The sequence below is a fragment of the Drosophila persimilis genome, unplaced genomic scaffold (assembly GCF_003286085.1).
Source record: "Drosophila persimilis strain 14011-0111.01,24,50 unplaced genomic scaffold, DperRS2 tig00000000-arrow-pilon, whole genome shotgun sequence".
NCBI classification, from domain to species: domain Eukaryota; kingdom Metazoa; phylum Arthropoda; class Insecta; order Diptera; family Drosophilidae; genus Drosophila; species Drosophila persimilis.
In genome coordinates, this window is record NW_020825288.1 from 17735196 (window position 1) to 17760037 (window position 24842).

At 42.2% G+C, this 24842-nt stretch overlaps 7 protein-coding genes across 7 annotated transcripts; 5 read left to right on the forward strand and 2 right to left on the reverse strand.

Annotated features, from left to right (window-relative positions):
- The first annotated feature begins 1514 nt into the window (after nucleotides 1-1514).
- Nucleotides 1515-2381, forward strand: LOC6588116. The gene has a single exon (XM_026988243.1). The coding sequence runs from the start codon at nucleotides 2021-2023 to the stop codon at nucleotides 2255-2257; it is 237 nt and encodes a 78-aa protein (XP_026844044.1). The 5' UTR covers nucleotides 1515-2020; the 3' UTR covers nucleotides 2258-2381.
- LOC6588078 (protein SYS1 homolog) lies at nucleotides 2276-3034 on the reverse strand. Its single transcript, XM_002014075.2, has 3 exons — nucleotides 2834-3034; nucleotides 2643-2764; nucleotides 2276-2572 (listed from the first exon to the last, which is right to left on the reverse strand). Exons 1-3 carry the CDS (start codon nucleotides 2996-2998, stop codon nucleotides 2377-2379), a joined length of 483 nt encoding a protein of 160 aa, XP_002014111.1. The 5' UTR covers nucleotides 2999-3034; the 3' UTR covers nucleotides 2276-2376.
- Nucleotides 3035-3177: 143 nt separating this feature from the next.
- On the forward strand, nucleotides 3178-4550 carry LOC6587944 (dihydroorotate dehydrogenase (quinone), mitochondrial). Its single transcript, XM_002014076.2, has 2 exons — nucleotides 3178-3229; nucleotides 3290-4550. The coding sequence occupies exons 1-2, from the start codon at nucleotides 3209-3211 to the stop codon at nucleotides 4481-4483; spliced, it is 1215 nt and encodes a 404-aa protein (XP_002014112.2). The 5' UTR covers nucleotides 3178-3208; the 3' UTR covers nucleotides 4484-4550.
- LOC6588058 (SRA stem-loop-interacting RNA-binding protein, mitochondrial) lies at nucleotides 4503-4838 on the reverse strand. Its single transcript, XM_002014077.2, has one exon. The coding sequence runs from the start codon at nucleotides 4820-4822 to the stop codon at nucleotides 4553-4555; it is 270 nt and encodes an 89-aa protein (XP_002014113.1). The 5' UTR covers nucleotides 4823-4838; the 3' UTR covers nucleotides 4503-4552.
- Nucleotides 4839-4969: 131 nt separating this feature from the next.
- LOC6588025 (dual specificity mitogen-activated protein kinase kinase 4) lies at nucleotides 4970-7943 on the forward strand. Its single transcript, XM_026986805.1, has 5 exons — nucleotides 4970-5247; nucleotides 5463-6316; nucleotides 6388-6528; nucleotides 6587-6672; nucleotides 6735-7943. Exons 1-5 carry the CDS (start codon nucleotides 5217-5219, stop codon nucleotides 6907-6909), a joined length of 1287 nt encoding a protein of 428 aa, XP_026842606.1. The 5' UTR covers nucleotides 4970-5216; the 3' UTR covers nucleotides 6910-7943.
- Nucleotides 7944-10220: 2277 nt separating this feature from the next.
- On the forward strand, nucleotides 10221-12498 carry LOC6588071 (probable cytochrome P450 313b1). The gene is made up of 6 exons (XM_002014079.2): nucleotides 10221-10397; nucleotides 10452-10841; nucleotides 10900-10969; nucleotides 11376-11502; nucleotides 11556-11729; nucleotides 11789-12498. The coding sequence occupies exons 1-6, from the start codon at nucleotides 10238-10240 to the stop codon at nucleotides 12374-12376; spliced, it is 1509 nt and encodes a 502-aa protein (XP_002014115.1). The 5' UTR covers nucleotides 10221-10237; the 3' UTR covers nucleotides 12377-12498.
- A 9796-nt stretch (nucleotides 12499-22294) lies between these two features.
- Nucleotides 22295-24069, forward strand: LOC6588112 (putative odorant receptor 85e). The gene is made up of 4 exons (XM_002014080.2): nucleotides 22295-23176; nucleotides 23245-23785; nucleotides 23846-23961; nucleotides 24050-24069. Exons 1-3 carry the CDS (start codon nucleotides 22308-22310, stop codon nucleotides 23918-23920), a joined length of 1485 nt encoding a protein of 494 aa, XP_002014116.2. The 5' UTR covers nucleotides 22295-22307; the 3' UTR covers nucleotides 23921-23961; nucleotides 24050-24069.
- The last annotated feature ends 773 nt before the right edge of the window (nucleotides 24070-24842 follow it).

Here is a 24842-nt window from a genome sequence, read left to right on the forward strand (position 1 = left end):
GAATTTTTTATCTATCAGATTTCAGATCTGTATTATTATCGCCAGAATGAAAAAGAAAACAACAAAATTTCCCGCGGCTGACTCCTCTCCTATCCTATCTCCCTGGCCACCAGATGGGGGGAAGATGTAAGGAGTATAAGGAAAGGACTGTAGGGTCGTTAGGTGGGGGTTAGGATAAATGAGAGCATGGGATATTATATATGTAATTACGTATGTATGTATATAGAAAGAGAGCTACAGGTAGTTTTGAATACTTATTCAATACATCAAAAGATACTCGCATATCGTCACATTCTTCTTGGAGTTTTGAAAATCAGATACAAAGTTAGTTTCTTAAGTTGGCTCTCTATGCCACGAATGGTCATCTCAATGCAACGATAAAATAAAGCCAAGAATTAATACAAATATTGTTGAATGAGTTGAAGTTTAAATAATATTAATTGAGATAGAAAAAAGTAGATACAAGTAGAGGTCATTCCCAAGCCTTAATATTATTTTAAAAATATTTGATTTCGATTCCAAATGCGAACCTCTTTATTTCATTTAGTTTAATATTTTTGAATGTAGTTTCACAAAAAACTTTTCCTTAAAATATTTCCTAAATAAACAGCTACGTTTGTATGAGACACATTGCGTTGAAAATGTTTCTACAAGTCGATGCTTAAAAATGAAAGCCGTTGTATATGAATTCTTTAACTTATGTACATATGTGCTTATGTTCTTTATTCGTATGGAGTTTTAAATAAATTTAATCAGGAGTATGGAGCAGCTAAATCTAGAAAATATAGATCAGGAACATCTGGAAGAGTTTAGTTCTGTTCTTATCTGTTCCCAAGGTCGGTCCACTCGCCTCAGGGGAAAGTCCGAAATGTCTTGGTCTGCAGGGCTTGATCGAGAGCCGTCGCATCGGGCTCCTGGCCGTAGAATGTTAGTGGTCCTTTGTAGATTACAGCGCGACGACCCCAACTCAGGACAGCCCTTTTGATCCAAGCTAGTGTTCGAAAAATATTTTATTCCAAAAAAGGTTCGGCTTAACACATTTAAACAGCATGGAAACGAATTTTGACGCGCCGTAAAATACATAGCTACATATATCTTTCAAAGAGCATCCTTCCCAGGCAACAAACCCAATAATTTACGAGCATGACTTAACTGGCGATTAATAAAATATCAAACAGCGAAATAGTATGTATGTATGATATTACGCAAGGAAGTGACTGCTATGCTACAATGAATGTAGTCTAATTGCTATAGAACTATAAGCCGACGGTATGATATAAACTATATTTCATAGTTTAATAACAGCCATTTCAAAGTCTCCAGCTTACAGTGTTACAACATCCCAATTATAGCATGTTTCCAGCTAAAAGCCGATTTTTCTCATATGTCAGGCAGCTCTTGATAATTTCAATTTATTTTATGCCCAGGCGAACTAAAATACGTTTAAATAAATTAAAAAAACGAATTGCATAGATGATGCGTGCACTCTTCATATGTATGAGATGTAACATACTTGATGAGTGCGATGTGCGATCCGAAAAGGTTTCGAGTCGAACGAGCATAGCATCCAGCGACGAGAGTAATTGGGAAATACCAGTACAGCGAAGTCTGTTGGGCTGCCTGTCGACGGAAATAACGATCGTGGTCCCATACACTAATTAGATTAGATTAGACAAACCTGATTAGTTCGCTTTGCATTGTGGTGGCAGGGACAGGGGCAGTTGCAGGGGAGAGGAGCGGACTCGTGCTGTCGATTCTTTGTTTGTCTTCTCAGATAAATTTGTGTAGAGAGTAAAGCTCGAAGCTTGCGGAGCAACTTTCTTGCGTTGTGTTGTCGCTAAAATTTAAAAAAGGAAATGGGCGTGACCTAAATGGAAGCTACCTGCCGCACGACCACACCCGCGCGAGCTATTCGGTTGTTGTTCAATTACGGGCATTTTTTGCTGCATTCATTCATTTGTTTAATTTTTTGCGGATCGGCTGTGTACATTTTCGTGTGTCAGTTTGCTTTCGAGACAATATGCAGAAGTCACAACGTGGTCTGTGCTGGATGCTGTTTTTGTTGGGCTCACTGATCCTCACCTTAACGCTGGCCTTCAGTTACTGGATGTTTGTTCCACGGGAGGTGCACTTATGGTCGCTGATTTCGCGCAATTACAGCGAGCCAGAAGCAAAATTCTCCATACTCCCGGGGATGGTGCCAGAGGGACTCAAGCTGAAGCACGGGCCGCCCTTCGTCTACCAGATATTACATTAGTCCAAACGCACAACAGGGTATAATGCTATGTAATCGTATTCTAGTTTAACAATAAATTATATGTACGTTAGAGCTTGGGAAAGCTAACAAGCATCACAAGTGAATGGCAACTTCGACCATCAAACGTCCGACTTTTGGTTGAGAGCAGCATAGCCCACTGGAATCTCTTTCATTTCGGTTTGAAGACAGAGAAACTCCCCGCCTATGCACATAATGGTTCCTGTTATGACGTTTAGCAGCCACCAGGAGGCGTTCGCGGGGAATGAACGATTGTACCACCAGCAAATTAGCAAGTGCAGGACATGAAAGGTGCAACTGCGGCGAAAACCGATGAACGTGGTAGACAGATTAGAACAACGGAAAGTGCTTGTGCTAGAATAATCACCTGAAGTCCAGACACAGCTTCGCACGTCTTACTATGCACCACAGAGCCAGCGAAGCCATAAACGCATTTACGACAAAGGCGCAAATGACCAGCCTGCCGCCTAGGTCGTATATGTGTATTTCCTAGATGGTGAAACAGAAACACGATCCATGAAGCTTATTTTAATAGTGGTTGTTGTTTAAAATGCATACACGATATTCGAATAAATGGTCCAGTGTGTAGTTGTCGCCAGACAACTTGTTGGCTACAAACACGAGGAGGCCAAGTGTGAAGTACACGCAGAACTGCATCGAAATGATTTGTGAGGTCAGCAGCGTGGGGTCCCATTGCGTGTTGCGAAACGTTCCGCCTTTCATGTTTTGGCCAGTTTACTTCACAAAATTCAATTCAGCTGGTCATGAACAATAACAAACATCTGACTAAACCTAGAGATGTGCAAGTGAGCTATTCAGAATCTGTCTATCGATACATTTACTTCCCTTCAAGGCAAATTTAGAAATCGAAATCCAACAAATTAAATTTCTTAAGATTCTGTTGTTTTGTTCTGCCAAGATCAATTACTGTCGATGGAGAAATCTAAGAAATTCGTAAGTTCGTATTAAAATGGATGAAAAAAGTCTGAGGTCGTCTTACGTTTGTCTCTCTAGAGTCGCATGCGCTCGCTGGGAATTGTTACAACAGGGGCCACCGCCTTGCTTATGGGTATTACGGCGTATAACAACAAGGACCGGTTTTTCCGCACGTTTATAATGCCGGCCGTGCGTCTTCTGCCCGCAGAGGCCAGCCACAACTTGGCTGTGATGGCATGCAAGTATCGCGTCTATCCAGCCTCCCAATACCAAGATGACATCAATCTGAATACCCAGTTTTTTGGTCGCCTGCTGAGCAATCCGATTGGTATCGCCGCTGGGTTTGACAAGAATGCCGAGGCCGTTGACGGCCTGAAAGATCTAGGCTTTGGCTTTGTTGAGGTAGGAACTGTCACGCCCACAGCTCAGGAGGGAAATCCGAAGCCTCGAGTGTTCCGCCTGTCCGAGGACAAAGCCATTATAAATCGCTATGGATTTAACAGTGATGGCCATGAAGCAGTTCTCCAGCGGCTTAGTGAGTCGCGTAAAAAAGAGAATTTTAATGCCATAGTGGGCGTAAACTTGGGACGCAATCGAAACACCATGACCCCAGTCGCTGACTACGTACAGGGAGTCAGGATGTTTGGTCCCGTGGCGGATTACCTAGTAATCAACGTTAGCAGTCCCAATACGAAAGGACTGAGGGATATGCAGAGCAAGGAGAAGCTAACCGAGTTGCTGGAACAAGTGAACGAGGCACGGTCGCGTCTGGAAAGTAATCGTAATGTCCCGATCTTGCTAAAGCTTTCGCCCGACCTAGAGATCTCTGACATGAGCGACATAGTAGACGTCATTAAGCGGAATAAGAGTCGCGTGGATGGTCTCATTGTGGCTAATACGACAGTGTCGCGCGACAATCTGCACGACGCAAAGTGGACCGCTGAGGCAGGCGGGTTGAGCGGAGAGCCGCTGAGAGCCCGTTCCACAGAGATGATTGCCCAGATGTACCAGCTCACCAACGGTAAAGTTCCCATAATTGGCGTCGGCGGTGTCTCATCTGGGTATGACGCGTACCAGAAGTTTGAGGCGGGAGCTTCTTACGTCCAAATCTATACGGCCCTGGTCTACGAGGGCCCTTATCTCGTTGAGCAGATCAAGGACGAACTCTCGAAACTAATCACCCAACGAGGTCATTCCAATATACAGTCGGTGGTTGGGACTAACTCTAAGTTCTACCTACCCAAGAAAAAAACACAGGGTTTTAGGAACTAAAAATGAAACAATCGAAATATTTGTATGGCTTTTGTACACGCAATTAAATACTATATTCTTCCATTTACTTTATTGGCTTTCGTTTGCGCGCTGCACATTGAGTACTCTGCCCTCTAGGAAGTGGGTGTTTTGATTGCTGGCGCTGTTGTAAGCATCGCGCTGGCTAAAGACCACGAATCCGTAATACTTTGACAGACCCTGCTTCTTGTCGAAGACCACTTCTGCATTGGCCACGTGTCCGTAGCGGGAGAAGTAAGTTTTCAACTCCTTGCTGCTGATAGTCCACGGCAGGTTGCCCACAAACAACTTGTACGAGCTTCGTGCAAATCCGCTGGACATGATTATGTGATTTGTTTATGGTTAATGCTGTGTGACCATATTTGGACTCGTTAGCTATCGACGCATATCGCCCGTTGGAGTGTGCACTATCGATACCGCGAAATAAATCAATGTTTCATCTCTAGCCCTTTTGGTTGGGTATTTATGTAAATTACTAAAAAGTGCATGTGCACTTTAACCGTAGAAAAGAAAAGTGTTGAGTTGGACCCTCAAGCAAACCAATCGACGGAGGAACATAGCGCAACCTTCGGCCCTTTCACAGTCCCAATCAACGTTTTGTATTAGGGGCGCGGCGCCCACTGAAAAGACCAGAGACAGACATCCTTTGGCAACAAAGCAATATAATATCAATACTTTCTGTTCTGCCAGTATCCCGAAGCAGCCGTCAGTCACAATGGCCGAGCGACCGAAAAATTTGTTTGCAAGTGAGTATTTATTTTTCCTGGCTCTGCCCACGCACTCGACATACACATAGCACCACCATCTGATATATATGTGCATACATATATAAATCTGTACGTACATACGCACACACATAAGTGCTGCTACTACTACTGACGCATATCTGAGGAAGTACGAGTGCACACACCGCAAAGTTGATAAGCCAAAAAAGTAAGCACAAAACATTAATAAATTACAGCTGGACCCAGTCGTTCGCGCAACCCTCCCGATCAGCTCAGTCTGAACAACCTAAGCATTCGCCATCCGCCCTCGTCAACCTCGTCGACTTCGTCCGGGTCTACATCCTCGGGCTCCAGTTCCTCATCTCAACATAACAATGTGGCGCTGCGCTTTAGTGCCCAGCCCCCAATAGCCACCAGCAGTGGCGCCGGTGGTGGAGGTGGGCCTGCGCCGGCTTCAATCAGCAGTAGCAGCAGCAGCACTGCTACAGACCGCCATCGGGAGCGTATACGCCAGCAGGCCTGTGGCAAGCTTCAGTTTGGCGAGGGTGCTGCGAACACACATCAGTTTACGTCAGATGATCTCGAGGACGAGGGTGAGATAGGGCGCGGAGCCTTTGGTGCAGTCAATAAGATGATATTCAAGAAGTTGGATAAGGTTATGGCAGTAAAGCGCATCCGCTCTACCGTCGACGAAAAGGAACAAAAGCAGCTGCTTATGGATCTCGAAGTGGTAATGAAGTCCAATGAATGCATCTACATTGTTCAGTTCTATGGAGCGCTCTTCAAAGAGGGCGATTGCTGGATATGCATGGAACTGATGGATACGTCGTTGGACAAATTCTACAAGTACATATTCGAGAAACAGCATCGTCACTTACCAGAGTCTATCCTCGCCAAAATCACAGTTGCCACGGTGAATGCGTTGAACTATTTGAAGGAGGAGCTGAAGATAATACATCGGGATGTAAAACCCAGCAACATTCTACTGCATCGCCGAGGCGACATCAAGCTGTGTGATTTTGGGATTTCAGGCCAATTAGTTGACTCTATAGCGAAGACCAAGGATGCGGGCTGCAGGCCCTACATGGCGGTAAGGAAACTGAAAAAATCCAATTGCCAAAATCATTATCGATTGATTGCATATTTTGAATTTTTCTGCAGCCGGAGCGCATCGATCCAGAACGTGCCAAGGGCTACGATGTGCGAAGCGATGTGTGGTCCTTGGGAATCACTTTGATGGAGGTGGCGACAGGTAATTTCCCATATCGGAAATGGGACTCTGTGTTTGAGCAGCTGTGCCAGGTGAGCTGAAAGTTAAGCTAAGCTTCGGGAATGTGTCTTAGGTTCTTATGTTCTTTAGGTTGTTCAAGGCGAACCGCCGAGACTAATGACCTCTTATAATGGCATGGAGTTCTCCAAAGAGTTTGTAGAATTTGTCAACACATGGTAAGCACTACAAAATTATAATTTGAATATTAAGTCGCTCTTCACTGCTCCATTTGTTTTAGCCTGATTAAAAAGGAGAGCGACAGGCCCAAGTATAGCCGACTGCTGGAGATGCCCTTCATACGTCGTGGCGAAACGAGCCACACCGATGTGGCAGTTTACGTGGCAGACATCCTCGAGTCCATGGAAAACGATGGCATCACGCAGTTCACGGCCAACCAGCAGGCGGAGAGTTAATCATCTCGAAGCAAAGAAGAAGTCATGAATTAGCTAAGAATCAGCAACAAACACAACAAAAAAAGGAAACTAAACACAGAAAAAAACATAAAAACATAAGTTTTTCTCTATTCTGTAGCATTCATTCGTATCGTATTTTGTTTATAGACAAAAACAAAAATAAGCTCATGAAAAGTGTGTAAGCTGAAAGTAGAAGAGCTGTGTGTAAAGTTGAATACCCAAGAGAAAGAAACTATTGTACGGCAATAATTTTTGTATTCGTGCGTTGAAAATGTGTGAAAAAATAAATTCCCAAATTGTAATTGTTTAGAGAAAGCCAGATAGAAGAGATAGCCAACTGTTCTGGGCCGATGTTTGCGGATTTGCTTTGAAAGATGGCAGCAAACATCTGCCCAAGAGCTATCCGCCAATTTCCAAGTCCCTTTACGTTCAGCCAGCGAGCATTTTTATATAATTCCAATTATTTGTTTATCATTCTCGATGGCACATCCGCTAAGTGATACGTATTGCGTTATTAAAAGAAAACGAAAAACAACAAAAGAAACCCAAGCAATTAAAACGGTTTGTAGGAACAAACGGAAATTATGAAAATCAAGAGTTCACTATCTATACGAGTACAAGCTAATGGAAACACCAACACGCGCCCCAAAGCGTGCAATAGAAATAGTTCAACAATACAATTAAATGATGTATTATTTATTGAGTAGATTTTGTAATCCTATTATACATATTTTTTATTTTGCATATAAACATGATTGTGAAAAGCTTTAAATGATTGGCCAGCGGCTTAAATGTTTAAATTTTAGTAGAAATAATTGCAGGAATATGCAAAAAATAATCGCTTAACAAATATGTATATGAAATAATTAGCCACAACACCAACTCACACATCCACACACCGCTCACACACACAAAAAAACACGTAGTAATTACTTTTAAGCGAAGCAAAATATTTAGCAAAAAGTTACAGCTTCAAGAAGTCGAGTAAAAATTAAAAAAGCAAAATAAATTTATTGTGCCTAAGTATAAAGGAATGATAGGATGAACATTTAACCACATAAATTCCATCAAAGGTCATAAGCCATTTAATATCTAATATCAGGAACCGCATCGGGTTCTTTAGCCTAGCTTTTGCCCCCCTCCCACAATGCTCATGCCATACCATATAGACCATATCTGTCCCCCGCCCCCCAAACACAAAAACTGAGCAATTGCACCGTCTTACCCCATCTCAAACAGTCACAAACGAACCATGCCAGTGTTTTTTGATTACAATTTTTATGCAAGCGTCAATGTGAAAGCAAAGTTTATTTTGTATACATTTATATGTACATGCAAGGAATAATATATTTGCATGAGTTGCCTATACATAGATTAAGATCAACAGCAGGATTTTCTCTTTTGTTTGAAATTAATTTGCAAAACAAAACACCTACAATATACAGCAAAAGCAGTTTAACAAAAAATATATATATATATATATATTTTTAATAAGTCAAGAAGCAGCATCCCTGAGAGTTGCAAATAAATTTGTTTAAGAATGAACTGCCCGGCAAGCCGATACGTGTATGCCCTTACCGATGCCAATACATATTAGATGCAATGATGTTTGCACATGGATACATTTACTTACATTTTCTATAAGCAGATATAACACACGCTGTATTCATCAAATCAAAGGATAGATGAGGATTGGCATTCTTTCAACTCTTCTTCGTTAAGCCACAAGCCACAGCACAATTTGTAAGGGCGTACATATCTTATCTGCAATTCGAAAAGTTTCTAAAGAAAACAGATCAAGGTGACAAAGACATCGCCTGAAGGTCCCCAAGATTGAGTCTACCCTAGTTAACAACTCGGTATAGTTTAAAACAATTACCTACTTATGTATGTATGTATTCGGGCAGATCATTCTTGATTCTTGTACAACTTATGTGTAATGCCAGGAAAACCACAAACGGAGTTGTCGCGAGTCGTCAATATTTTTGACAATAAAAAGGTGTATAATTTATTTATAAAGCAGGGCAAACTTTAGGTCCCTCGAGATACGGCTAGGCATATGGAAAGTGTATATAAGGTAGACCTACTAAGGAAATATGACTGGCATATATTTATATACTAAACTGTGTAATAACTGCAAGTCAGGCAGTATCGTGCTTACGTTTATCAATGCCGAAAGACAGCCGGTTGAAAAATTGTAACACCAACCCCGAACACATCCTTTAGTATAATGCAGAAGCAACCACTTACAACTCCAAACTAAAACTAACCAATGACAAAACTGGAAACGCAACGTCCACAAAAAAACAAATATCGCAAACTTTTTAAACCTAGCTTAAACTTAAAAAGAGAGTGGAGTGCAGCATTGTAGAATATCGAAGGATCCAAATATATGGTCCAGATCCTAAAATGTGGAATCCATTGGAACACCTGGAGACGTTCACTCAACACAGAGCGCACTAAGTTTTACCAACAAGCCTATCAACATACATATGTATGTTCCATTTCCGCATGTGTCTCTCTATCTCAACATAACTAAAATAACAAATGGAAACTGACTCGCCGCAAGAGGATAAATTAAAAGTCAAGGAAATACAGAAGATAATATTAAAGTACGTTGTTGAAAAAAAGTAATGCATAATTGAAATAAACAAAAACACAACTAAAACAATTTGTAAAAATATGACTAGCGAATAAAAAGCATAATAAAAAAAAAAACCAAATGAATGTTTAAAGAGTATCAATGGGGGTGGGGAATGAGCTGTGTTCGGCAGCAGCAGAGGGTTGCCGCACTCTGTGCGCTTCGGTCGCAACTCGCTCTCGCGCGCACTACTACAAGCAAGCTGACGTATCCGTTTTCCCAATAATTAACCAATTACTAAATTAAAATAAGGTCAAGAAACATACCACGATGTGGGTAGGTGGGGTAGGGTATCTTGATTTTTTTTTTAACGTGCTTGTCAGTAAAGAAAAAAAACAGTTATTACCAATATACGGAGCATTTTTAAAAAGTTTAAAGAGTACATTCAAACTAGCCTAACATCGTTGCCTCGCTGCATTTTATTATTGATTGGCATAATTTTTAGGGGCACGCGACTAGCATGCGAATGGAACACCTTAAGGAGAGGCTCAAACGTGGCGGGCATGGTAAGCTCCTCATTACGCCACAAATGCGTAATCTCCACACTGACGCTCCATCCATATACTCGTACATATAGAAACCTCAATGGGTGCCTGAGCTGGGCTGCCTAGACTCAGTGTTGCCTTGAACGTTGCGCGATAAACAATTAATTTCTGACGCGCTCTGGGGACCCCCGAGTTCAACGACATGCTGCTCGGCACCTGCATCATTCTAGCCATCTGGTTGCTTCTGGTTTGGACGTACTTTTTGTGGACCCGACGACGGTACTACAAGGCCGCCTGGCAGCTAAAGGGACCTATCGGCTGGCCTTTAATCGGCATGGGGCTGCAAATGATGAATACCGAGAGTAAGAGCGGCCGGAGTTAAGCCAATCTAGGCTGGGGCTAACTGTCTTTTGCAGCCTTTCTGCAGTACATGGATAAACTGTCGCACAAGTTCAAAGCACCCTTCGTCTCCTGGATGGGAACCAGTTGCTTTCTCTACGTCAACGACCCACAAACTGTGGAGCAAGTCTTTAACTCGAACCACTGCACCAACAAGGGAGACTTCTACCGCTTCCTGAGCTCGGCGATAGGCGATGGACTGTTCACATCTAGCGCTCCCCGCTGGCACAAGCATCGTCGACTCATCAACCCTGCGTTTGGACGTCAGATCCTCTGCAACTATTTGCCCATTTTTAATGCCGAGGCGGAGGTTCTGCTGCTGAAGCTGGATCTGGAGGGTGTACAGCATGGCAAGGAATTGGAGATATATCAGATCTTGAAGAAGATTGTACTGGAAGCGGCATGTCGTGAGTAGCCACTAAACACTTTTGCATATCATTTTCCAATTACATAATTCTTATGTAGAGACAACCATGGGCAGGAAAATGAATTTCCAGCATGACGGCTCTGCGGCAATATTCGAGGCGTACAATGGGTGAGTATTTTGATGTGAAATACAAAAATATACAGTTTCCCGTATCTAAGCATCTGATATTCACTTTTTCTGACTATGAATCGTATGTTTGTATGCCGCATTTGGAATATCATACAAGTGTTTAGTCCCTGGACTTCCGACACAGGTCTGCTCAATAACCACTCAGTTTAATAATTCAGTTCCAACCATATTGTTCATCTTCCTTTTGGAGACTCTGTCTTTGGAAAGCAGGCTAGACGTTCAAGTATCATTTCATGTTTTTTTGTCCTTTTAGTTTTTTCTTAGCTATTAGCCAATTACAATCTTGTAGCATCTCAGCCGGAAATGCAACTCGTTCTACCTTAATGGTGCCAAGGACCTGCAGAGTTTAACATTTTTTGCTTGTATATGTATGTATCCTTTAAAGATTGACGGAGGTGTGTGTCAAGCGAATGCTGTCGCCCTGGCTCTATCCGGAACTCATTTATCGACGCTCGCGACTCTTTGTCCAACAGACGAAGGTTGTCGGCGTTCTCCGTGGGTTTGTGGAGCAGGTAAATTGATACTCAATTCCGTGACATGACCAATGATTTGCATGTTCCCACAGCTGCTGTCCCCGATTGTCTCGGTTGTGGATCTCGACACCTCCAAGGAGCCATTGCAACAGGAGTCGAAGAATAAATCGAAGTCAATTTTTATTGAACAGGTGAGGGAGCATGTGGAGCGTGGACAACTTAGTTGGCAGGATGTCAGAGATGAGGCCAATGTCACCATTGCAGCGGTAAGTAAGAGACCCTAGATAAAAGTCTGAAGCGTACATTGAAATTTTCTCTGGGACAGACCTTTGAGACCACATCAACGGCTCTCTACTTCACCATACTCTGCCTGGCCATGCATCCGACCTACCAGGAGAAGCTACATAAGGAGCTAGTGGCGGAACTTCCGCCTAACGGAAACATTTCCTTGGATCAGTTGGAGCGCCTCTCCTACACAGAAATGGCAATCAACGAGGCCATGCGGCTTTTTGCACCCGTTCCCATGGTCCTTCGCTCCGCAGCTCAGGATTTCCCTCTCCGGCGCGATGACGGCGATTTTCTAATCCCACGCGGCACCCAGATCGGGATCGACATCTACAATATGCAGCGGGACGAACGGGTGTGGGGACCACTGGCCCGCACCTACAATCCGGACGCACATTTCGGACCCGAGGCACCATCCCGTCATGCCTTTGCTTTTGTGCCATTCACCAAGGGTCTGCGCATGTGCATCGGTTACCGGTATGCTCAGATGCTGATGAAGCTGCTGCTGGCCAAGATATTTCGGAGCTATCGCATCATCACAGAGGCCCGGCTGGATCAGCTCCTGGTCAAGGGAAATATATCGCTCAAATTGAGTAATTATCCCCTGTGCCGGGTGAAGCGAAGGTAATAAATGGTCAGGCTTCCATCTTCCATCAATGTCCTCAGCTCTTGTCCTGCCCTCGTTGCACTCCATCTCGAACGTCTTGTTGCTGTAATTTTCCAATTAAAAATGTAATTTTTGTTTTATTTTCCATGCTGTAAATTGAATTTGTTTCACTTTTACGGGTTGTTCGTTAGTTGACGCTCCGCCTAGCGTAAATTGCTTGCTTGCAAATGGCTTTAATGGATTACCTTCTGCCTCCAATCCAAGTACTCCCGGCTATCAGAAGGCATCTCAGTTCGCCCCCCAATAGCCTGTTACTTTATACGGAACGGATAGAAGCTACAGCCTTTTTAATCCGGGTCCCAGTCCTGCTCCTTCGCTTTATCCAGTTGGCTACTGGAATATCCCTGGCCGTATTTACAATGAAACACGAATTATTCAAAATATTTCATAAGTATATAACAGAATATAATGGGAAAGTTAGTCTGCGTTTTGAGGTGTTTGGACCGAAATATAAATTCTTTCTAAAGTAAAGGATCCAATTCTAAATTATTTTCTAAATAAAACCTCTAGAAGTTATACACAAATCTTTGCATCTCCTATTTACCAATCTAATATACACATATGTACATATGTATGTATGTATGTATGATCATATGTCTGTATTAATTGTTGAGCTTTGTTGTGAAAGAGTGTACAAGTATTTACTTTATTATCTATTATGTCGTAATTTCAATATTCGTTGACAACCGATCTCGTGGCTTAAATAGTCATCTATGATTAACGAATTTCTTCTAAGCGAATATTCCCTTTGGTCAGTCACCTGCTTACTTTTGTCGACTATGCATCTTCATAATTTTCTCTCATTTTCTCATGTCGTGTCTCTTAAGCTGAGCCACCAATTCGATACAAAAAAAAACCATCCTGGAGTATTATATACCTCCCAATATATTTATATATTGCTCATCTCACTCTCTTCAATTGGAATGTATTGCAGAACGAAGATTATCCTATGTTCAATCAGAATGTAGAAAAACAAATGATATTACTGTTATCAATGAAGAATATTTTATTTTTCATTCAGACATGATTCAGCCAAGTCTTCACATTTTACTTTTCTTAAGTGAACATTGGCTCTTGGGATTGGGGTGTTGCATCAGTATAACTCGCTCTCCATATCCACCTGTGTACATGTTTTCTGATTATTCTTAACCAGATCCTGCGATTGGTACATGTGGGTTGATTGGCATCTGTTGCGTTTTCGCTGCTCTTATCATCATGAATTCGAATGAATTGGGGGAATCGGAGCGATGGGGATGGGGCTAAGTGAGAGGTCTGTGCACTTTACTTCCCAAATCTGAGCCGGGAAGATTCTCAAGCAAAACGTTAAGTATTATACCCGATACTCAACATGAGTATTGGGGTATATTAGATTTGTGGTAAAAGTGGATGTGTGTAACGTCCAGAAGGAATCGTTTCCGAACCCATAAGGTATATATATTCTTGATCAGCATCAATAGCCGAGTCGATTGAGCCATGTCTGTCTGTCCGTCTGTCCGTCCGTCCGTCTGTCCGTCTGTCCATCCCCTTCAGCGCCTAGTGCCCAAAGACTATAAGAGCTAGAGCAACGATGTTTTGGATTTAGACTTCTGTGATATGTCACTGCTACAGGAATATTTCAAAACTTTGCCCCGCCCACTTCCGCCCCCACAAAAGGCGAACATCTGTGGCATCCACAATTTCGACGATACGAGAAAACTGAATCGCAGAATCGTAGAAGATGACTATATCTTCTAGATTGCAAAATCTGAACCAGATCGTATAATTATTATAGCCAGAATCAAGAAAACAATTCCATTCTTTCTCGCTCTGTCCTCTCTAACACGCAGGTTTCATGGTCGGCTTTGCCTATTGCAAAATGTGAGTTCAAGGATCTCAGAGACTATAAGAGCTAGAGCAACACAATTTTTGATCCACACTCCTGTGATATCGGACCTTGATCGCTTTGTGTCAAAATTTCGCCACACCACCTTCCGGCCCCGCAAAGGACGAAAATCAATCTCAGAGACTATTAACGCTAGAGTAACCAAATTTAGTATCCGCACTCCTGTTAGATCTCACTATAAAACGTATATCTCAAAATTTATTTATTTCTTCGACTAGCAAAACAACGTTTGCCGGGTCACATAGTAATATATAAGATAGTTTGCTCTGACGAACTTATTGATTGGCTAGTACAAGCGATTAGACATAGAAAAATACTCTGGACACAAGGATTCCTTTTAAAGTTCACTTATTTGTATGAAATATAGAATTATGAACAGCTACTCTTTATCTATATGTTAAACAGAACTAACCTACTAATTGGTAGGCAACAAAAATATTAATAGTACACAGTTATTTTTTTTCTCCATCGATTCCAACTTTCGACAAGAAATATATTATCATCTCGACTTCAGCGTCTTAAGCTTTCAGGTTACTTAAGGGTCCCTGGTTGCCAGTTGCAACGAAATATAAATAATTCAATATCAGAAGCGTCCTTGCAAAAGCGGACTCGTCCTCAGAAGAAGAGCGGAAAAGTATGCAAAAAGTGATTGCGACTCGTTAATGCTTCGAAATATTGTACAGGGAGAAGCAGCTGCTGCAGACGGTTCCGGTCGGGTATGGCTGTGTAATCACAACATTAATCTAATACGCGTGTTTAGTGCGGCCTGGCGGGCAGCCAACTTAATAATAGCTTTTGGAGCGCTTTGCAATAAGTAATTAAATCATTTACAACAAATCAAACTGACGGATGAAAAGATAACGCAGTCAAAAAGGATAGCAACGGCCCCACCACTCCACTCCGACTGGGACTTCGACTCCGAGACTACGATTCCAGCTCTTAAGCAAATAGTCGCCAAGCTCTTTGGGTCTCTGGGTTTCTGGTGTGGCTTATTATTAATGAGCAAAAGTTTTGCAAGTTTTCAATTAGTTATGCACCCGTCCACCGTCCCTTTCGCGCGGCCGACTGGAGAATAATCAAGACAAACGGTGGCTCATAATAAAATATTTAGTTGGATATCCCAGGCCAGTCCCAATAATTGACTAGCAACCAACTATTTGTATAACAAGCCGAGACGTTGTTTCCATTCAGGGCAGTTACGGCTGATTATGGTGCTCGGTTTGGCTCCGCTGCACTCGGGCCGGGTTCTCTAACTGTATCCGACAGCCTGCATCATTTGATTAATTAAATATCAAGTCAGCATCCACCTGAATACGAGGAGCAGAAACAGCTTGGGCTTGTGGGCTTGGGCTGTGCCTTGGCTCGTAAGTTAGCCGATGCAGTCATTGTTTATATTTCATAAGGAACTACTCGTACTTATGCCACTTGCAGACCGGGGGTTTTGTACGACTGCATTAATCAGACTTTAATTTCAATAATTTCCTTTTCTTTATATCGTCATGGAAGGCAATTGAAGTGAAAACATACATCCATAAGTTTGACTTAGTTAAGCATTAGTTAGTTAAATTAAATCTTAGTATTCTATTTATTATCTTAGTCAAGGTCGGTGTACTGGTACCAATTAAGAAATAATTTTCAATTACACATTTATTTTTCTATGTAAATCGGCCATTTACATATACTATTTCATACTATACTTTTATTTGTGCCTAAATATCTTTTTTGGAGTCCCTCTCTATTAATTGTGTTCCGCTTAACGGCACACTTGACAATTTTGTTTTAATTCCCGCTAAGCCACAAAGCAGGTAACACTTGGTCGAGCTACAACAATGAGTGGAGCTGTGGGCTTGGAGGCCTGGGGCTCTAATTACAGTAAAACATTTACCAAGACGCCTGTATGAACATACTTGAGTATGTATGTACATATGTATGTATGAAAGAGCTGCTAATAAACATAAGATTCCTCAAAGCCCGGAATGGCGGATGGCAGGAAGGCAGGATAGAAGCAGGAAAACCGCATTAACAAGCAGCTGCTGCATCATACAGATCCTAGGAGTAATTAAGTTTACTCTTATTTGATGAGACACGCGCCACGCGCCACGCGGGACCACGCGGGAAGCGCAAATCTTATCCGGATAACCTGGCAAACAAACCACAATATGGAAAGGGCCACTACCCTCTCGACAGCAGCCGACCGCAGGCCGGGAGAGGCCAGACCCAGACCCTATCAATGTTAATGCTAATTGTTATTGTAGTTAACATGCGGGGCGGGGCGTGGAGGAGTCGAAAGTGCCTGTCCGCTTACCTCAAATTGAATTAGACTCATATGTGGTCGTCAGTTGAGACAGTTTGCAACTTCTTAACTCAATTTGGTAGCTCACAAAGCCTATACACTGACAAAAAAAAAAGATACGCTTCACACTCAACAGCTCAGTGGGATCAACTAGTACCCGGCATATTGACGTTTTTATCAGTGTAGGCTCAACGCTCACTCTTTTCGAGGGGCCTAACTAAAGCACAGTGCAAATATTGCACAAAATTGCATTACAAACTTTTCTACCATGCTCAGCAAAATTGCCGTACAAAACGACGAAACAAAATTTTAGTCATTGTTGTGGAAGATATTGTTCAGGCTTCAGTTATCAAGCTGGTACGAGTACTCGTGAGTACACGAATGAATTTTATTCGGTAAGTGTGTCTGTAATCACGCGCCCAAATAATTTGGACCAAGCTACATTTTCAGTTTTAATATTTATATTTTATTTTATACATATTTATTATTTTATTATTTATTCTGTGAAAGCCGTGATAGCTGTCAAAATTGAATAGGGACAAATAAATATCACATACATACATATATGTATATACATATACATATAAAGGTTAATAAATCGAAAAGAACGTCGCGACATCGTCAAGAGTCTAACTGTCTTTATTTTGCAGTTGTACTAGTAAAACGAGTGACATCTTCAACATCGATCCCGGATTTGGTAAGAGTCATAACGTTTGCCATTATTATGTGAAGGGCACTTGTCGAGGTAGTCCAACGAATGAGGAGCAAATGTGCATCGCGCTAGATAATGCTGAGATGGTGAGGTCAATTATCATTCAGAAAGGCCAAAATTGGAAGGAGGCTTAAACTTTTGGGCCAATTTTGAGAATAACGCTTCTCCAAGCAGGTGTTGAAAAACGAAATTTCCTACGCTTTACCAAATAAGATCCATGCCGTATTATTGTATCAGGTATGTCCTTGTCAAAGTCCGTATCATATGCAGATGATCCTGCCCAATTGCAGACTTTGATCATAGAGCAACACGGTGGTGCCCTGCCCTGTTTCTCCCATGGGTTCGGAGAGGTGTTGTCGTGGGGTCAACGAGTTTTCAGAATTATTGGCACATGGATTGACCATTGTGCGGTTTTTACTTGATCGGGATATCATTAGATTGGAATGCGTGAGTTTCTATTTTATTTACAGACCTAAAAAATAAAAAAAATAATTTTTGCACATAAAGATTTAAATACTAAAGAAATTGTTGTTTTTATTATTTTGTACGACTTTACATTACTACATAAATACTCGTACATACATATGTACATACTTGCATACTAGTCCGGATGCGCCATAGGCACAATATTATTTTTTTTAAAGCCAGTTAAATTTTTTTATGTTTTCGCTGTTACATACAATCTATATATAACAATAAGTAGTTCAGAATAATTATCTAAGTGAGATTTTACAAGCATTGTGTAGTTGGAATAAAAAACTTAAGATTTTTTATACTGAAACGTAGATGTATTCGGCCCTCCTCAGGGGACGGGTTTCGATCCTAAATGGCCTTGTTCGCTCTTGAAAAGTGGAAATATGTTTCAACTCTTCGGCCCTTATCCTTTTATGTGACTGGAGAAAGTTTCGTTGTTTGACAAATTGTTTTGTGCAGGCAACATTAAACTATAAGCGGGGATTGGATCGAGATGGGGATGGGAATAAGAACGCGGTCGAAACAAAATGGAGACGTGGACGGTGCCATCATGTGAAATAAATGTAGGGGGAGGACGAATCGGACTCGGAACCGAAGCGAAGTCAGAGCAGAGTTTAAAGCGCGAACAAGAGCAGCGAAAACAACAAAAATTCCACTCCCACTCCGCTCCGTGTCGCCTGGTGGTTCCTTCATTCCCTTGCGTCAGTACCGTAACTTTTGCCGCTCTTTCGCTCGCCTTGCGGCGGCAGCGACGCATAAATTAGCAAACATGAGGCGAGCGGTGCGCGCAACTATCGCATCTGCGGAGGAGCCTCCCGTGATCCAGCTCCGCACTCACACCCGGCGCTACCGTCAAATGGCTTACTGATTGACCACCTACTCTCCAGCCTGTGGGAGAGAGAAGAGGACAGAAGGGCCTCTTGTCTGGCTGCAGCAAATTAGCAATGTTCGTGTGGTCCACTCTCCACTCTCCGCCCTCTGCACGTCAGCCTTTTCCACTCGGACCTTCGTTGGGAAATAAAAGTACTCACATCCCTCGAAAAATTGGCTAGCGCAATTAATTAAAAAGTTTGCTGCAAAATGCAATCGCAATGAACTCAGCACGGGAAGGCGTTTGTGTGGGGAGTGGCCCTGTATGGAATGCGACGGGATGGGATGGGTTGAAACAGAATGGTCGTCAGACAAAGCTCTACAAATATTTTTCCAGCTGCCGAAAAATGAGCTAAATTGTTTTTTTCCTGCTGAGAGAATTTAATTAAAAATTTTGCATATGCCAGGTGGCACTAAAGCAAAAAATAAAGCATTTGATTACGGAAATATATCATGAATAGCTATGAAATTGAAATACATTATGAATAAAGATTAAAATAATCAGAGCTCGAACATAAAATAGTCGGAGCTTGTCGTAAGAAATAATTCAATCCAATCAAGCAAGCTGACTGCTGATATATATCATCAATATTTCTTTAATATGGAATCTATATATTATAGTGGTCCGATTTTCAACAAAAATGTGTGGGCTATATTCAAACATGTAATTACACAAATGGGAATTTTTGGGCTGACTGTCTCAAAAAACAAAGCCTTCCCGTAAAACAAGCCTTGACCAGCTTTGAGGTGTGCTTTGGGTGATTTTCCTGCAGAAAGACCCATCTCAAGGGCATGTTTTCCTCAGCATAGGGTTGCGAATGGGATTACCGGATCAGTTATGCGATGTACCGGCTCAACGCCATGTCAAGTAAAACATCCTCAGATACCTATACATCGGCCTCCGTTCTTAACCCTTTTCTTTGTGTACTTTGTGTACTCTGTGTATCAGTAAGATTTATTTTTGTTTCGTCTCTCAATAATATATTACTCCACTTTTAAGACCCATCTGACCCAGACCATGCCAAATGATTTTCAACGACTTTTTGCCTCATCTTTAAATTTTTTAGGGGAACTTTTCGTACTATACGTCCTGTTAGGTCTGTATATTGAAGTCTCCGACGAACCATCAGACCTGATTTTTCTTTTCCAATTTGAGCGTTTATGGCCTTGGAAGACATGAACTGATCCTTTTTTGCAAGACTGATGATGCGGGTATCCGTTGTTTGTAAAGATTTCTTCTTGCATCCTCGATTTTCAATAAGCACTTCAGATTTGAACGTATTCTGAACAAAAAAAAACCGAGCGTCCAAGCCTTTTTGCAATTTCCCTTTTCCTTTCTTTTTGAAGATTTATGGTAAACATATTTTCATTAGCAGTACGGCCTATCTAAAGAATTTTGTTTACCTCTCATGTACTTAAATATGAAAGAAAATATAAATAACACCAGTGTACTTAATTTTTTGGCCAGACTAAAAATGCGTAGAATTTTTGATTGCGTTATTTTTGATTTAAATATCCATAAATTTAGAAAAATTCGAGCTATTCCATAACAAACTATCACGACACCGATGTACTTATTTTTTTGGCCAGTAGTGTAGTTCTTGAACTCAAATAAAAGTTTAATAGAAACAGACGGACACAAATGTATGTATGCAGATCAGGTCTATCAGCTTTCAGATCATCCTTCAACTCAACCTTCAGTGCAGCTCCGCTTTCAGCTAGAGTGTTCACCAGCCTTTAAGGCAGCTCATCAAATTCTAAAAATATTCAATGAAGCTATGAACGTCTATGGCTTAAAATGTATCTGATTCGGCAGCTGCGCTGTCTGTTTTCAGTACTCGTATTTCCTTTTTCCTTTGGTAATTTTTATACAAATTATGCAGATTAAATGTGGCAGCAAAGTTTGCTTAGCCAGGCAAGTGGCATTAAAGTCCCATAAGGCGCATTGGCAGGGACAACAAAGATGTCTAAATAATAATGGGAGCGTTCGCGCTGTTTGGGGCGACGCACAAGTTGATTGAATAAATCACAACAGGTAAATTTCTGTTGAAACCAGACCCGACACGCGTGAGCACAGGCTGACACACTAAAGAGCGGACTAAAGAGCAGACTAAAGATACGAGTACGAGTATCTGCACATACATATGTATGTATACGTAGAATGGTACTGACTTTATACAGCACAGGGCCATACTTAGCTGCAGAACAAGTCCTAAGCTTAGCTTCGGGCACACGGCGCCTTGGTGGAAAGTTTTCCCATTTATGGCCTGGCAATAATTTGGCCAAGGAGCGACCAGCCACCCGAGATAACTGGCCATTTACCAACAGTGTGTCACAATTTCTTTAAAAAACTAAACCCCGGTTCTCAGCAGCGCCAGCTCGGAGGCAATTAAATTAGTGTTCATTTATATTTGATGTCCCCGAAACTTGCACACATTTTTGTATACGAGTATCATCTGGAGCATTACTAAGTAACTAACAGCTTGAAGAATTCGGCGAGGGTATTCTGTCAAATAAAACCACTTCGTGCGCCGGGCGCAAACCTTGGGTTCCCCACTTGTCAACCTCAATAGCTCTCTAAATATTTTGTGAAATTAATTGCATGGGGCTGAGGGCTAATTAAATACCGCACCGGAATTAGAAGCAAACCGTACGACACGCATATATGTATATGGTCTGGTCTTCCGCACGGAGAATTTTTGCCACCTGTGAGGTGTGCAAAGTTCACTTAGTAATTAGCATTTTCTATGAGCCATTTCACATGCTTCCTTCCATCGATGCGGAGCGCCACGCTACTATCAAGGCTGTCGGGCAACTTGATGTATTGAACTCTCCTTTTATATTTTCGAATTCAATACATGCAAATTTCACTGCAATTATTTCTAAGAATATATCCCCACTAATTGCCCACATTCGACGGCTAAAGGTCGAGTGTGACGTTCATTCAATTAAATTTCCTATATATCCAATGAGCTTTCTACCTCTTATGTAAGGAGCTTAATGAAGATAGCAAGCGACCCAAAAAGATATTTTTTTGTAGGTATTATACGCGTTAAAATTTTTATGAATCTGGCGAGCTCTCCTGTGATATCACACTGAAACAAATGTATCTCATATTTCGATTTTGGTGTATTTTCTTAGCTTCAATGGGTCTCCTGTCATCTTGGATGGAAGCCGAGGAACGTACGTAACTGCATTAGCTTGGGGAAGCTGAATATTACTTTTCTCGTTGTGTTATAGCTTATGTTGGACATCTGGCGCGATTATCGCAGCATGTTAGCAAATATATGTAGATGCTTTGAAGAGGACAAAAAATATAGCCCACAAGGCGATGCCTTGGGGATAATAGATTAATCGTGAATACGAGTTCCAGCGGGGATATAAATCCTGAATCTTTTATGAATGTTCTTAGATATTTATACGAATATGTGTGTAAATATGTTTATGAATTGGTACGATTATGAGTAAGAAATTCAGGTTATACTTTTCCTCTTTCTCCTCTTATACTTATTAAGAAACTTTCAAGTTTGTCATTCGGAGGAATTTTTGAGAGTCAATTAGGCATTTAGTTAGCAACAAAAACAACAAAATAACGAAAATGTTAATTATAGGCCACGCCCCTCCAGGCACCTTCGCGGGGGTAACTTTTAAAAACTCATTAATGCATACATTTAGGGCTCCCTTAAATAGCTGCACGAAGCCTCCAGATAGACAGTTGGATTCCGAGTGTAAGTTTAAGTATATGGCAAGTCTTCAGTTCCACGGCAATATTGATGCGGACACCAGGTACGATGCGACGCTGGATCCTGCCCGTGAGCCCGAATTGTTCCGACTGCTAATGGGACTGCAGCTGGCGATGGGAATGAAGCCATCTCCGAGATTGCCCAGTTGGTGGCCCACTTGGCTACGGCCAGTGGGCGGGCTAATGGCCAAGGCCTACTGCTCGATGGTAATCTTCACCTCGCTCCACTTGGGTCTGCTGTTCACGAAAACCACATTGGACGTTCTGCCAACGGGCGAGCTGCAGGCCATAACGGATGCCTTGACTATGACCATTATATACTTCTTTACGGCCTTCGCAAACATATACTGGTGCGTGCGGTCGCAGCGATTGTTGGCCTTCATGGATCATATCAATAGGGAGTATCGACATCACTCGCTCGCTGGCGTCACTTTTGTGAGTAGCCACGCTGCCTACAGGTGGTCCCGGAGCTTTACGGCCACATGGATCCTGTCCTGCCTGGTGGGTGTGATCACCTGGGGCGTGTCCCCACTGATGCTGGGCATACGGACTCTTCCCCTGACCTGCTGGTATCCTTTCGACGCCCTGTCCCCAGGTACTTACACGGCGGTGTATGCCACTCAGCTATTTGGACAAATTTCGGTAGGAGTCACATTCGGCTTTGGTGGCTCCCTGTTTGTTACTCTGTGCCTGCTGCTGCTGGCCCAGTTCGATGTGCTCTACTGCAGCCTAAAGAACTTAGATGCGCACTCAAAGCTGCTCTCAGGCGAGACGATCGGGGGGCTAGGGTGAGTGGACTGTTATCTGTCTAACTAACTGTCTAACTTCAGTTAGTCCTGTTTTCTTGCCTCTTTAGCCTTCTGCAAAGAGAGCTGCTCCAGGGCGCATTTACAAGGGAGCTGAATCAATATGCTGTGCTTCAGGAGCATGCCACAGATCTCCTAAGAATCTCAGCTGAATCACAAAATCTTGCGCAAGTTAAAGTATTTCATAGTGCACTCGTAGAGTGTGTGCGACTGCACCGCTTCATCCTGTACTGCTGCGCGGAACTGGAGAACCTTTTTAGCCCGTACTGCCTGGTAAAGTCTATGCAGATCACACTACAGCTTTGTCTGCTGGTGTTCGTCGGCGTGTCTGGCACGCGGGAGTTCTTGCGCATCGTCAACCAGATTCAGTATCTGGCGCTTACCCTATTCGAACTGCTGATGTTCACCTATTGCGGAGAGTTGCTCAGTCGGCACAGTGTCCGATCCGGAGAGGCCTTCTGGAGAGGCGGATGGTGGAAGCACGCCCACCTCTTGCGCCAAGACGTCCTGATCTTTCTCGTTAACAGTCGTCGGGCAGTGTATGTCACAGCTGGAAAATTCTATGTGATGGATGTGAATCGGTTGAGATCGGTGAAGAGTTCCTGTTTCGTCGTGCGGCTATCACGTCACTTAAGAACCTTCTTCTTTCAGGTTATAACGCAAGCCTTCAGTTTCCTGACTCTTCTCCAGAAGTTGGCCGCCAAGAAAGCCATAACGGAGGCCTAAACTGGAACAACACTCATTCGCGTTGTTTGTGAATTGTGAATGTTGGTATTTATTTTCCACATTTAAACCTTATCGAACAAAAGCTACAAAATATTTGCCTTTCATTGTTGGCCTAACATTTCGGAACAGCGACAGATGTGCTTCTCGACTCCCTATATCTCTTTTGCCTTTGGCTTGTTACTGATAAACAGTACTTTTCGAAACGCACCCAACTTAAATTTGTGTGCACATATCAAGCCGATATGAAGATACTCTTTAGGTGCTCTCATTATTTGTATGCACTCCGTTCATTACAACTGTATATTTTCCTGTAGTTTCGTTATTTTATCAATTTTTACTCAATCACATCATTAAAATATTAATCCGTTTTTGAATGATAATAGTATATACATGTATGTATGTATATATAAATATATATATATGTATATAGTATAATATAATATATAATCGATCGATATAATATAATCGAAGTCTAGAAAATCTTTTGGTAGCTTAAAAAACGTAAGGAAATTGTTTATAGTCTGATTGGACTTAGGTTAAAGATCGGCTTAAGAACATCTCTAATGCAGCCGGGATTATAAGCAAGAGCGAACTGTACGCCACCGTACATGTGGCAATGTCTCTGACTCATTGAATTCACCCACTCTGACTGGGGTACTTGAGCTGTCTACTCTTATCTGTTGGGCAAAGTTCTCAGATTTTGGAAAACGCCTAAGAGTTGACTTTAATTTCGCGATTGCACGTGGTACGCATATAAACTTATGGAAAAGTTTTCAACTCATTTGCGCTGTGAATTTTTCATTGTGTCACAGATACAAACACGCACCCGTGCACCCATAGACACCAACTTGGCAAAAAGTTTACTTCTTTGAGGGCGGGGTACGGCTTTAGTCCCGCGCCCGTGTGAGCAGTGCTACGAGTG

What these genes read in the sequence shown, in the direction of transcription:
- LOC6588116 (XM_026988243.1), top strand. Translation starts at nt 2,021, where the DNA reads ATGCAGAAGTCACAACGTGGTCTGTGCTGGATGCTGTTTTTGTTGGGC.
- LOC6588078 (XM_002014075.2), bottom strand. Translation starts at nt 2,998, where the DNA reads ATGAAAGGCGGAACGTTTCGCAACACGCAATGGGACCCCACGCTGCTG. An exon ending in ACCATTTATTCGAATATCGT is followed by an intron (nt 2,765 to 2,833) that starts GTATGCATTTTA and finishes TTCACCATCTAG; the next exon opens with GAAATACACATATACGACCT. An exon ending in AAGCTGTGTCTGGACTTCAG is followed by an intron (nt 2,573 to 2,642) that starts GTGATTATTCTA and finishes TTTTCGCCGCAG; the next exon opens with TTGCACCTTTCATGTCCTGC.
- LOC6587944 (XM_002014076.2), top strand. Translation starts at nt 3,209, where the DNA reads ATGGAGAAATCTAAGAAATTC. An exon ending in TGGAGAAATCTAAGAAATTC is followed by an intron (nt 3,230 to 3,289) that starts GTAAGTTCGTAT and finishes TTGTCTCTCTAG; the next exon opens with AGTCGCATGCGCTCGCTGGG.
- LOC6588058 (XM_002014077.2), bottom strand. Translation starts at nt 4,822, where the DNA reads ATGTCCAGCGGATTTGCACGAAGCTCGTACAAGTTGTTTGTGGGCAAC.
- LOC6588025 (XM_026986805.1), top strand. Translation starts at nt 5,217, where the DNA reads ATGGCCGAGCGACCGAAAAATTTGTTTGCAA. An exon ending in GCTGCAGGCCCTACATGGCG is followed by an intron (nt 6,317 to 6,387) that starts GTAAGGAAACTG and finishes ATTTTTCTGCAG; the next exon opens with CCGGAGCGCATCGATCCAGA. An exon ending in GTAGAATTTGTCAACACATG is followed by an intron (nt 6,673 to 6,734) that starts GTAAGCACTACA and finishes CATTTGTTTTAG; the next exon opens with CCTGATTAAAAAGGAGAGCG.
- LOC6588071 (XM_002014079.2), top strand. Translation starts at nt 10,238, where the DNA reads ATGCTGCTCGGCACCTGCATCATTCTAGCCATCTGGTTGCTTCTGGTT. An exon ending in TGTACTGGAAGCGGCATGTC is followed by an intron (nt 10,842 to 10,899) that starts GTGAGTAGCCAC and finishes ATTCTTATGTAG; the next exon opens with AGACAACCATGGGCAGGAAA. An exon ending in TCCGTGGGTTTGTGGAGCAG is followed by an intron (nt 11,503 to 11,555) that starts GTAAATTGATAC and finishes ATGTTCCCACAG; the next exon opens with CTGCTGTCCCCGATTGTCTC.
- LOC6588112 (XM_002014080.2), top strand. Translation starts at nt 22,308, where the DNA reads ATGCATACATTTAGGGCTCCCTTAAATAGCTGCACGAAGCCTCCAGAT. An exon ending in GAGACGATCGGGGGGCTAGG is followed by an intron (nt 23,177 to 23,244) that starts GTGAGTGGACTG and finishes TTGCCTCTTTAG; the next exon opens with CCTTCTGCAAAGAGAGCTGC. An exon ending in ATGTGAATCGGTTGAGATCG is followed by an intron (nt 23,786 to 23,845) that starts GTGAAGAGTTCC and finishes TTCTTCTTTCAG; the next exon opens with GTTATAACGCAAGCCTTCAG.